Source organism: Bombina bombina, chromosome 3 (genome assembly GCF_027579735.1).
Source record: "Bombina bombina isolate aBomBom1 chromosome 3, aBomBom1.pri, whole genome shotgun sequence".
NCBI lineage: Eukaryota > Metazoa > Chordata > Amphibia > Anura > Bombinatoridae > Bombina > Bombina bombina.
The window spans coordinates 284243910-284256946 of NC_069501.1; the positions used below are offsets into that span (position 1 = coordinate 284243910).

The 13037-nt window shown below is 35.7% G+C and overlaps 1 protein-coding gene across 2 annotated transcripts in view; it reads right to left on the reverse strand.

The window, feature by feature from the left end:
* The window catches only part of LIMK1 (LIM domain kinase 1), a 206080-nt gene that overhangs the window by 124146 nt on the left and 68897 nt on the right, over positions 1-13037 (reverse strand). Inside the window, exon 1 of one of the 2 annotated variants that reach the window (XM_053706327.1) lies at positions 3671-3769. The exons of the other annotated variant lie outside the window; for it this stretch is intronic. Within the exon in view, the coding sequence (XP_053562302.1) occupies positions 3671-3702 (32 nt within the window). The 5' untranslated portion in view covers positions 3703-3769. Of the gene's footprint in view, positions 1-3670; positions 3770-13037 lie in introns of those variants that run through there. 2 annotated transcript variants of the gene reach the window in all.

Here is a 13037-nt window from a genome sequence, read left to right on the forward strand (position 1 = left end):
AGACCCCCTCTATACCTTGGACATCTAAGGATTCAAAAGAAAACATTTGGTTTAATTAGTTCAGAAAGTCATTTCAAAGATCAGGCAGTTATTTCAAAGAAGATGTCAACATATAGCTGTTCTGTTTGAAGTTGATTTCCTGCCAAGGATGGGTAATAATCTTTTCAGACCCCTGTAAATAAACAGAAATGGCCTAAGTGTATGCAAGATTTGATTGCCCCTGTTGTGTTGAATCCACAAATTCTAGACGTTATGTCTAGATGAAAGTTTGGCCAAGCAGAAACACATGTTACATTGTAGCTGTTTAAATTCATTTTTGAAATACAACTGGTATAATTTTAAATACTCTATAAAAATGTATCATTCTCAAACATTAAATATATGCCTCAGACTGTATTAAATGTCTATATATGGATCTGGGGAAATGCAGTTCAGATTGTAATAGATTAAATAACAATTGTAATAATCCCATTTTTAAATATATAACATAGTTTTGTTTTTCTAACTTCCAAATAGGGCTAATAGATGCTGATACAGGATTGACAGCCAAATAAATTAAATATTGAAACACATACAGAGCCAGATGAGCCAATCAGGGAGGCATCTCCCAAATAACCAATGAGAGGGACAAGCTCCACAAGGGCGAATCAGAGGCCAGCTCTGTTAAGGGCCAATCAAATTCAGATCACCAATGATTACAATAAGAAAAGAGGGAGGGAGATCACATGATATAACCTCTAGCAAGGAGAAAGAAAAAAAAGTATTTTTGTCTGCTGCTGAGTTTTGGACCGATAACTTGCTGCAATAAACTCAGGTCACTAGTTTGTGAACTGAGTAAAAAAAGCATGCTTCTATACACTGTCAAAATGTATCAAGTCCAATATGGGTACAGACAGTAAGCAAACAGTAATGTTAAAATTTAACTTTTATTATGTTGGTTAAAAAATGACAGCTTGTCTATTCTCTGAACTGCTGCCTTCGCTTCTTGTTAAAAACACATCTCCTTAATGTTTATTATAGACATAAATAACAGGTGGTATGAGAAAAAAGAGAGAAATGGGGTTGCTGTATGTTTCTATATTTAATAGGTGATACTTTGCTGAGTTGTAAAAAATAGGGGAATAGATCTATATAAGTATGTTATGCTCGTTTCAAATTGGTGAGGTAGCTGGCCAATAAATGCTATATTCCTATTCATACCCTGTATGAGTTAATGTTATTGGTTACTGTCACTTTAAGATCGTTCACTATTCATACATTATGCAGACCTTAATGCATTCTCTCAGATTACCTTTTAGTTACCGCTGTAAGGTTCTAGAGGGCTGTTACCTTATTATTACCGCTGTTGTGGATTACCACCACCATGGTTATTTTAATTATTACTGATTACTGCCACTCTATTATCGGTCATAAATGCATATTAATTATTTCGTAGTGGTTACCACTTTTGAATCATAGGGAGCAGTTTCCTAGTGTTACTGTTGGTACTGGTTACTGTCACTTTGAAAAAGGGGGTTAATCGTGAAATGTTTAATACCGGTCCAACTTTATGCTTACCAGTAATACCTCTAACAAGTTATAGGGAGCTGTTACCTTATTATTACCGCTATTGCTGGTTACTTCCACTATAATTTCTATTGTTATGGTTGGTTACTACCGTATTAGTGGTAAACGTTGTTGCTTGACTCCCCCGATTTCAGTCAGAAAGACATTATGAATGGTCCCTTATGTTCCCCACTATTAAATCAATGAGGGCTGGTTACCTGTTAATACCGTTGTAAATGGTTATATCCACATTGAATTCATTCTATATTGTACCTGTTAATACCAGTTATGAATTAGTCTACTATGTATACCTGTTATTACCAGTTACCAACACATTAACTTGATTTAGTCTATGTATCCATAGACACCAGTATAAAATAGAGTCTCTATATTGCCCAGTGTTTACCGCTAATAAGCACTTGTTAATATCGGTTCACAATGTATTTGCACGATTTACCTTTTATTACCAGTTACTGCCTCTTTAAATTCGTTCACCAATTATATCTGAAGATATCAATCTAAGGTGAGGTGCAGTCTAAGTATTGCCTTGATATTGCCACTATTAGGCCATAAAGGACTGTTAATACCACTATTTTGCCCTTTATTAGCCCACCAGCTATTTGAAACGCTGAATGTAAGTTACTATGTGGTTTTCCCTAGATACAATGTATCTTATATGTAACAACTCGTATCATTCTAAGTATTATCAGATACATATATTATCCTTGTTAGTACCACTATAAATTACTTATTTGTAACGTTATATTGCCACATTAAGGAGAGCAAATTTTTAAAAATCAAGGAACCCCTTAATTTTTTTGTTGACTGATAACTTGTTGCGTTGGGACACAGTTACTATATGCAAAATTAGGCTCAATTATCAAATTTGCTTCGTTCCCATTATATTATGTGTTGAAGAGATCCCTAGATAGGCATCTGGAGCACTACATGGCAGGAACTAGTGCTGCCATCTAGTGCTCTTGCAAATGTATAACATTCTTGCTAAACTGCTGCAATATAGTGCTTCAGAAATGGACGGGCACCTAAGAATATGTCCCTGCTTTTCAACAAAAGATAACAAAAGAACAAAAAATAATAGAAGTAAATTAGAAAGTTGTTTAAAATTGCATGTTCTATCTAAATCATGAAAGAAAAATGTTGGGTTTCATATCCCTTTAAATAATCTAATTAGATTAGTTTCACACAATCTATTTCTCATAAAACCAGGCTAATTTGAACTAATAATCCTGTTTTCTCAAATGTACTTGTGAATATCCTTTCCAGTATCCTCCTCACTGCTGATGTCAGGCTTACTGGTCTATAGCTTCCTGGATCAGCCGTTCTTCCCTTTTCAAAGGGTGGTACTATGCTTAAAGTATTCCTATAAGTATGTAACACTACATGATACTCTTACACCGTGGCCATACTATCAATAAAGAAATTAATAGTTGCATTTCAAATTTAAAAAAAATAATTCTGAATCCATCTCTTCATTTTTCTCTTAATCAGCTCACTGGGATACATATGTGCAATCAGTAAAACTGAAAAATAAATATGCCCTTAAGAAATATTAAAAATGCAAGAAGATCTCATTGTGGCTGGCAGATGAAATGAACTAAGAGAGGGATATCCTTTTGTGACGACAAATGTCTTATAAACCTTTACCAACACTAGCATAAGGCCTGCATTGAGTTCATATATATGATTTAAAAACATATATGGTACCACTTGATATGGTTAAAAAAAATAGAAAACTTAATTTTATGAAAATAAATGTAACATTTTTTGTGATGATGTTTTAAACAAAATTTTGAGGACCTGTAAATGTACTGAGCATGATTAGAAAAAAAAGCCTGATAAATAAATCAGACATAGTTCATTAAGTCCACTTGCTATAAAGTACATAAAAGATATAGTATAGATGTAGTATATTCATAGTTATTTCAGAGAAGCACCTGTTTAGCTAACAGCAGTATCTCTGACAGAGGTGAGCGTGTTATACAGAAGCATTGTACTGCGTAAGTGAAAACAAAAACTAGTAGTGATATTCAGTGCACATTAATCTGTCATATATAGAAGCTACTTGAAGCCTTATCCCACTACTAATTTGTGTGTCATTACTTACTGTCTCTTCACAGGCTGTTGATTCTGCTCCATATTCCGATGCAGCCAGTTCTCACAGCTGCCTGACCTCTCTGCCTATCCCCTGATCTGCTCCCCAGCCCACCCCTGTGAGTTAGATAGAGGAACAGGAAGCTCTGTACACACAGCTGTTTTACAGACAAAAAAAATATAAGCCACATTATTCATTAGACCATTCACAACTTCCGCAGAGTCTGTTGCATTCTTAGAGCCAACACTTAGTCTGTACATAGGTTTGTAAAGAGAAAAATACAATTTATTTATCCCTTTTCTACCATGGGGTTTGTTACTAAACCTTAAAACTGTTTCTAGAGTTAATCCAGTAATGGATGAAGAACAACTGTTTCAGGGGAGTGGGGGAGAGAGAGAGTGGGAGAGAGTGAGAGTGTGTGAGAGAGAGTGTGAGAGAGAGAGCATGTGAGAGTGTGAGAGAGAGAGAGAGAGAGAGATCTAGGAAAGAATCCAGGGTTATTTTACTAGGACTCGTAGTTAAAGGGATATAAAAGTGCAAAAAAACAATAAAATAAAATGCCTCCGCAGGGGTCATCAATTGTGGACATCCAGAGGTTTTGGAAATACATTTCCCATGATGCTCGGCCAGCATTTCAGCTGGCTGAGCATCATGGGAAATGTAGTTCCAAAACCTCTGGAGGGCCACAATTGATGACCCCTGTGTTAGAGCATTTTATTATTGCACTATTGCTTGTACATAACTATGTGCTTAAACACTGCAAAGTAATTTAACACATAGTTAAAGAGAGCTCCAGAGCAGCAATGCACTACTGGGAGTTAGCTGGCCACAACACTGGTGAGCCAGTGACAAGAGAACACAGATAATTTGATAATAGAATTTAATTTAAGTGTCTTAAAATTACATGCTCTGTCTGAATCGTCTAAGTTTAAGTTTGACAAAAGCCTTGTCCAAGTCTACCAAAACATTTCACTTTTAACAGGGCTTTAAAAAGCTAAGCACAGTATTCTTGCACATGGTCACTTTAAACATGTGCTTAAAGGGACCATGTGCTAAATCAGCTAGCTAGATAGACAGACAAATGATATTAATTGCAGGAAATGGACAATTATGTTGTAACGTTTTTAAGTACAATGCTTGGTTTCAGCTGTCTCCTAATACCTAAAAACTAACTCTGTGCTCCACCAATTACAGCAGAAAGGTGCACTTTTTTGTGTGGGGGTGGGGGAGTGAAAGATTAAAATTCCCATTAAAGGGACATGAACCCCAAATTTTTCTTTCATGATTTAGGTAGAACATACAATTTTAAACAACTTTCCAGTTTACTTCTATCTTCAAATTTGCTTCATTCTCTTGGTATCATTTTGTTGAAGGAGCAGCATTGCACTACTGGTTTCCAACTGAACATATGGGTGAGCCAATAACAATCGGTATATATATGCAGCCACCTATCAGCAGCTAGAACTTAGGTTCTTTGCTGCTCCTGTGCTTTCCTAGATAAACCTTTCAGCAAAGGATAACAAGAGAAGGAAGCAAATTAAAAAATAGAAGTAAATTGGAAAGCTCTTTAAAATTGTATGCTCTGTCCAAATCATGAATGTCTAATTATGACTTTACTGTCCCTTTAAGACACTACAGAGTCAGAAGATATCCTGCATATTCCCATTTGACAATGAACATCTCAGGTGTAAATAATTCCACTTATTTTAGTCATTTATACCGACAGGGCTAATTTTTTATTTTGATCAGGCAAGTACCCAACTATGCACATCAAATACAATAAAAACTAATTCAAAATAATCCATTCAAATCTATTTATCTATCTATATCTATCTCTCTATCTTTCTCTCTATCACTATTTATCTATTATCTATCTATCTATCCTGTGTGTGTGTGTGGAGTTTAAACACATACTGTAATTTGACGTGTGCATTATGCAATAATCTGCATATCTAAGGATGTCACAGAGAGTGCTGTCACACAAAAAAAGAATTCTACAATAATATACAGATGGTCCAGTAATATTTGATTCTATAAATAGAAAACGGGTTAACTATTTCAGTAACACATTAGTGATTTAAATGTATAATGTTTACATACAAGCTTTGCATGTTTCTATTTAAGAAAAGCCTAAGAAATTGTTACCTCTTGCATAATATATCACAAAAAATGATAAGACAACTACATTTTGTGAAGAAAATGCGTTATTGAAAAGAGGGTAAACATTTTGAACATGCTTTGCAAAAGGTAAATAACATAGTTCTGCTTTTTTTTTTTTATCGACCATCATTAAATGAATGCAAAATTACAATATTACTGTAGCTAAGATTATAATAAAATTCAAATATGATTTACTGTTCTTTTTAACAATGTTTCTTGTTTTGCTTTAAGACATTTTTAGAAGCAAACACACATGCAGCATAATGCATTAATAAACGTATCTGTAGCAGAGCTCTCCCAGAACAGTGCAGTGACAGCATGCAAAGCAGGATGTGGCTCTGGCAATAATTACCTTTCTCTAGGGACCACACTCAAATTGCTTTTTTAGATGGGGGAAGTAGCCTTGCATTTTTGGGAGGCTATTTCTGTCCTAAGGGTTTTAAAGGGATATTACAATGTTCTTTAATCCTTTAATGACAACTTTGTGGAACACATTATTAATTTTTCTCAGAATTTCCATTTTGCACATTTCAAATGTAGTGAATCTTACAAATGTTTAGTCATGAATTTAATGTTCATCCATAATCTTAAAATGTTATACCAGCAAACTGTTGAGGTTAGAGACATGAAAGCTGACTTTGAACACTGGGTAATTTCTGACTTTGAACCGCTAAATTGCTAACTAATTAAAGGGACAGTCAACACCAGAATTTTTGTTGTTTAAAAAGAAAGATAATCCCTTTATTACCCATTCCCTAGTTTTGCATAACCAGCACAGTTATAATAATACACGTTTTACCTCTGTAATTACCTTGTATCTAAGCTTCTGCTGACTGTCCCCTTATTTCAGTTCTTTTGACAGACATGCAGTTTAGCCAATCAGTGCTCACTCCTAGGTCACTTCACGTGCATGAGCTCAATGTTATCTCTATGAAACACAGGAACTAATGCCCTCTAGAGGTCAAAATGCATTCAGATTAGAGGCATTTTTCAAGGTTTAAGAAAATAGCATATAAACCTCCTAGGTTTAGCTTTCAACTAAAAATACCAAGAGAACAAAGCAAAATTGGTGATAAAAGTAAATTGGGAAGTTGTTTAAAATGACATGCTCTATTTAAATCATGAAAGTTTTTTTTGGACTTGACTGTCCCTTTAATGCTGCTGATACACCTCACAAAATTCACTAAGCATGTGGCATATTGCAAGGACTAAAAGACTTCACATAGCTGCCTTGGCATGTCAAGTTTACTAAAACACAATAATAACATAACAAAATAAAAATGCTTACTTAATTCACCATTCACAATTTAAGGATTAAAGTGATATTTGTCTTCCTTACTATAGTAATTCTTCAGTAAACTCACACACACCACTTCTGACACCCAAGAAGCCATCAAGCTTAACAGGTCACATTATGTGAATATGAATAAAAAAAAAAAAAGTATTATTATGATATAATCAGAGACTCATTTGCATAGCAGCCAGTTTAAGGATCCTTATGTTTAGTAGCAGCAAGTTCAAGAGAAATTATATTACATTAAAAATACAATGTTACTACACAATTTAATGGGACCCAGGGTGATGAATTAAGATGCATGCATCACTTGCACCCTTTTATACATAACCCAAAACTCCCTTTATTAAAAAAAACACATAACAAATCTATTTTTAAATACCTCCTTCTGCAGCATCTGATCAGTCTTCTGTATTGGCAAAAACTACATAACCAAAGACTCAATGGGAGTGTTCTCCTCACTGCTTATTGCCTCAGTGGATGAAAGACTAAAGAGCTACTGTGCATATGCACAGTTTAATAATGCATCAGTATCTTTGTGGCAATAGCAGAGGGCAGCATGCTGCCATAGGACTAAAGGACTCTTCAAATCAAGAATTTTAATGAAAAAAGGTTACATAAAGGTAACAGGTAACTGGGCCCAAAGGCCCGATTGTTCACTGGTTGCTAAGCAGATATTTTGCTGCATTATTGGAGGAGAATGGCATCTCAAAATCACAAACACAAAAAAAGGTTCTGTGTAGAAAAAAGTAAAATATCTAATACATTTTAAAACAACAGAGAAAAACATATGCTTCCTCGAGTCTGACTGAGTTACTATGATTCCTGAATTATCTTGCCTACTGAAGAAACCTTTATTTATTTTAATTTCATCATGACATCATTTTAACAATGTTATAAACTGTGCAAACACAACTGGCATCTACTTTATAACATTGTGAAATGCACTGCAAAACTGGTGCCACATAGCACTGGAAGAAAGAAATTGAGTTGCATGTCCCTTTAAATTTGTAAATTACAATAACTGCCCATTTAAAGAATCAGTTGTGGTATTGTTTGTAGTCTAGGATATATTATTCTAAGTTGTAATATTCAACTATTCAAAATAAATGAACATAAAAGTGCAAGATGATAATGTATAAAGTATTTTATTATTGCACTTTTGCTCGTATATAATAACCCTTGCATCACTGGCTCATTGACTATGTTCAGGTACAGTCTAGCAGTGCATTGCTGGTCTTGGGCCAGCTTTAACTATGTATTCAATCTCTAACTAAAATAATTTTCTTAGAAATAAAGTTGCTCTATATTAGAGGTGCCCAACCTTTTCTTCTTGGAGACAGCCTTAAAAATCTTTCTATCCGCCTGTCTGTCTGTCTATCTATCTGTCTGTCTATCGATTTCTGTCTATCTGTGTTTCTAACCACAATGTCCAAAGTGAAACGCACTCTGTAAAATCACCAGGGTGCTCAGTAATATCAAGCACTATGGGTAGAAAAAGACTGGCACGCCATGTACTTATACCTATATACACATTAAAAAATAACTTTTTATTGTGCCACAATTAAAAACAGAGTTTCAACATCAATTAAGACTATTTTGGTGATCAAAAATAGGTGCAACCAAGCACTTTTCTTCTAGTTTTTGTCCACCAAATACTCATCTAGTTCAAACATGTTTACACAAACACTTGTGGATTTAGATACTGCAGGTGGTTATTGTAATTTGGCACAAGAGGAAGGGTCAGCTATACAGATTTGATGCAGCACTATTTCCATTCACTTGACTGATAGGGACAGGGCAGTGATAATATTAGATTATATACTGAACAATTGATGAAATGCAAACTCGAAACCTATGGACACAAATCCACCGACATTTAAATGGCAATAGAACAATGGTAACAAAAACATTATCACTGACTAAAACAAGAGCATCATCTGAATTGTATTACTACTTTCACTCCAGTCTATGGGATATTGGGCGCCATGTACTATGAGGCGGGCGGACAGCTTCTTAACTTGCGAAGCTGTCCGCCCGCCTCCACTACACACGGGCAGCGGCACCGCTTGCCCGTATGTATCATTACACACTCATTGGAGTGTGTAATGCCCGCCCCTTCAATCGCGCGACCAATCACGCGACTGAAGGGGCTGTCAATCACGAGAGCGAGCGTGCTCTAGGTGATTTTGCTTTGCCACCTAAGAGGTGGCGTAGGGTGTAGGAAGCAGCGGTCTAATGACTGCTGCTTCTTACATTGCGGGAAGCAGGCTCGCATATGCGAACCTGCCCCGCAAAGGCTCCGGAGCAACTTTCGCTGCTTCGTACATGGAGCCCATTGTGTCAATCAAAACAGAAACATTGGAACCGTATAAATACTGGCACAATGTTTTTTTTTTCTTTTACATATTTGCAAATGGTATTTAGATATGCAATCAATTTGAAGGATGTATTAGTCACTGACTTACATACATGTCAGGCCATCTTGATCTGCTGACTTTTCTATGCAGACACAATGACTACATCAATTTGCCATTATGGAGGGTATTAAAGGAACATGAAACAATTTTTTAGTTTCATGACTCAAACAGCATACAATTTTATAAAAGTTTACAATATACTTCTATCGTCAAATTTGCTTCGTTCTCATGTTATTATTTGTTGAAGAGATATCTAGATAGGTAGCGGCACTTCTGGAGCACTACATGATAGGAAAATATGATACCATCTAGTGCTCTTGCTAATATGTAATATTCTTGCAACACTGCTGCCATATAGTGCTGCAGACACGTGCACGCTCCTGAGCTATATTTCCAGCTTTTCAACAAAAAGAAAACAAAGAAAATGTAATAGAAGTATATTGGAAATTTGTTAAAAATTGTATCTGATTCATGAAAGAAAAGTTTTGGGTTCTATGTCCCTTTAAGGAAGAATCTTCTAACCACCCAGTGCCAAGCCATTTTGCCAGCTTAAAATGAATGTATCAGGTTTGCAGACTACGCTATGTTAACATTTCCCTTTATTTAGAAGACGGGATAATAATGCAATAATCCAATATATGATTCAATAGGGAGTTTTGTAATATTCATGTCTTCATTTCATTGTGACCATAAACTCTCTCATTAACGTGCAGTTTTTGCCATAAAAAAGAGTAAGCAAGGTGTGTGAACCCGTGTTACTGTACAGATCCAGACAGTATTCTCTGCTGTATCTCCATCAGCATACACTTGCTGCGCAAAGAAGAATATTAGACATATAAGATCAAAGGGCTGAATATATAGTTACGGTCTCTTACTAATCTACAGTTTCCGTATAAGTGCACCGCTAAAATAAAAACATACAAGCAATTAGAAAGCTGTCTAGACAATAAGATTGCAAACTGTACACTGTAAGCTAAAATAAGAATGTACAGTGAAGTATCTTGAGAGAATCTCTTATATTGCTGTGCTGTTCTCAGTAGTCTCAATAACACAACAATTATTTGAAAGATTGCCATCATCAATGATAAAAAAAATCCAACTTCAAAAAAATAAATGGACATAGAAAACGTGCTTATGGCATTAGAAGTAATATTGGGCTACAGGGGCATAATGAGGTACTGTAAAACTATAAATGTTCTGTCTAAATTGTCATAAGAGTGCAAAATAAAAATGCTCTAATGTGTGAGCATTTTATTATAGCACTGTTGCTATGGCACCGCCCAGTATGAAGAGGCGGAGCTTAAGTATCTGGCACCTTTAAAGGGACATGAAACCCACATTTTTTCTTTCATGATTTAGAAAGAGAATGCAATTTTAAACATCTTTCTAATTTACTTCTATTATCTAATTTGTTTTATTCTCTTGATATTCTTTGCCAAAAGCATATCTAGATATGCTCAGTAGCTGCTGATTGGTTACTGCACATAGAAGTCTCGTGTGATTGGCTCACCCATGTGCATTGCTTTTTCTTCAACTAAGGATATCTAAAAAATGAAGCAAAATAAATAATATAAGTAAATTGTAATCTTGTTTAAATTTGTATTCTCTATCTGAATCATGAAAGATTTTGGGTTTAGTGGCCCTTTAAGCTATTAAAACAGGAAAACTGACTTGAAAGGAGATGCAGGATCAAATGATATATACAATAATATACAATAATATAGTGAGTAGTTACTATTCTTTTATAGTTGTGCACAGCAGTTTAATGTCCCTTTAATTTTGAATTTCGTGGCCCTTTAATGTAAAAAAAAAAAAAAAACAGCACCGCAGAATGAGTAAAACAAATCACTTTACTGTTTACGTAGAATATTCTTACAACGCATCCTGGGTGAATCCCTAGCAGTAATCCATTCTTTTCACAATTACTGTTAGCAGCACCAGGTCTGACATGAACCCTAGCAAAGTGCCCTGATTCATTTCTATTGCTGGAAACAGATGCCCTACAATATAGTATTGGTCTTAGCCAGGTTTCCTCCTCCATTATTCAGGGGGGCTGCTGTGATGGGATGAGACTAAACAAGAATCCTACAAAACAAAAGCCACTATCATCAACTGAACTGACAGCGGGGACAGTGAGTTAAAAAAAAAACAAGGGTTTTTTAGAGGAAGTGGAATTGGTTAATGAGGCTAAATAAAGAAAGACAGTTTAGTGTTGGATAAGCCAGCAAGAATGGAAACTACTGTCTGTTTCTAAATCTTACCATAGGGCTTGCAAACTCACTGATCTCTTTCTTTAAAGGGACAGTAAATATAACTAATAGTTACATTGTATCTAGCTTAGGGTTTATTTTTATTTTACATCAAGTTTGTATTTATTTTAACTAGGTAGAATAGTTAGTAAATAGTGATTAACTATTTACTAGCTGCCTAGTTAAAATAAATACAAATTTACCTGTAAAATAAAACCTAACCTGTCTTACACTAACACCTAACCTTACACTACAATTAAATTATATTAATTAAATACAATTAACTAAATTGCACACAAAAAACACTAAATTACACAAAATAAAAAAGAAAGTATCAAATATTTAAACTAATTACACCTAATCTAATAGCCCTATCAAAATAAAAAAGCCCCCCAAAAAAAAAAAAAAAAAAAACCTAGCCTAAACTAAACTGCCAATAGCCCTTAAAAGGGCCTTTTGCGGGGCATTGCCCCAAAGAAATCAGCTCTTTTACCTGTAACCACCAACACAATCAAACCCCCCAAATAAAATCCTATTTAAAAATCCTAAGCTCCCCATTGCCCTGAAAAGGGTATTCAGCTCTTTTTCAGCCCAAACCCTAAGTTAAAAATAAAACCCACCCAATAAACCCTTAAAAAAAAACTAACACTAACTCCTGAAGATCCACTTACAGTTTTTGAAGACCGGACATCCATCCGTAGCGCTGCGGAATCTGTTGGCGCTCTACAAATAACCAATAATAATAATAACGAAGCCGGGAGACGTCTTCATCAAAGAGGCAAGAAGTCCTCAACGAAGCCGGGAGAAGTCTTCATCCAAGCGGCAAAAAGTGGTCCTCCAGGCGGGCAGAAGTCTTCATCCAGACGGCATCTTCTATCTTCATCCTTCCGGCGCGGAGCGGCTCCATCTTCAAGACATACGGCGCGGAGCATCCTCTTCTCTACGGCTACTGAAGAATGAAGGTTCCTTTAAGGGACGTCATCCAAGATGGCGTCCCTTGAATTCTGATTGACTGATAGAATTCCGCGTCGGAAGGATGAAGATAGAAGACGCCGTCTGGATGAAGACTTCTGCCCGCCTGGAGGACCACTTCTTGCCCCTTGGATGAAGACTTCTCCCAACTTCGTTGAGGACTTCTTGCCGCTTGGATGAAGACTTCTCCTGGCTTCGTTGAGGATGGATGTCCGGTCTTCAAAAACTGTAAGTGGATCTTCGGGGGTTACTGTTAGGTTTTTTTTAAGGGTTTATCGGGTGGG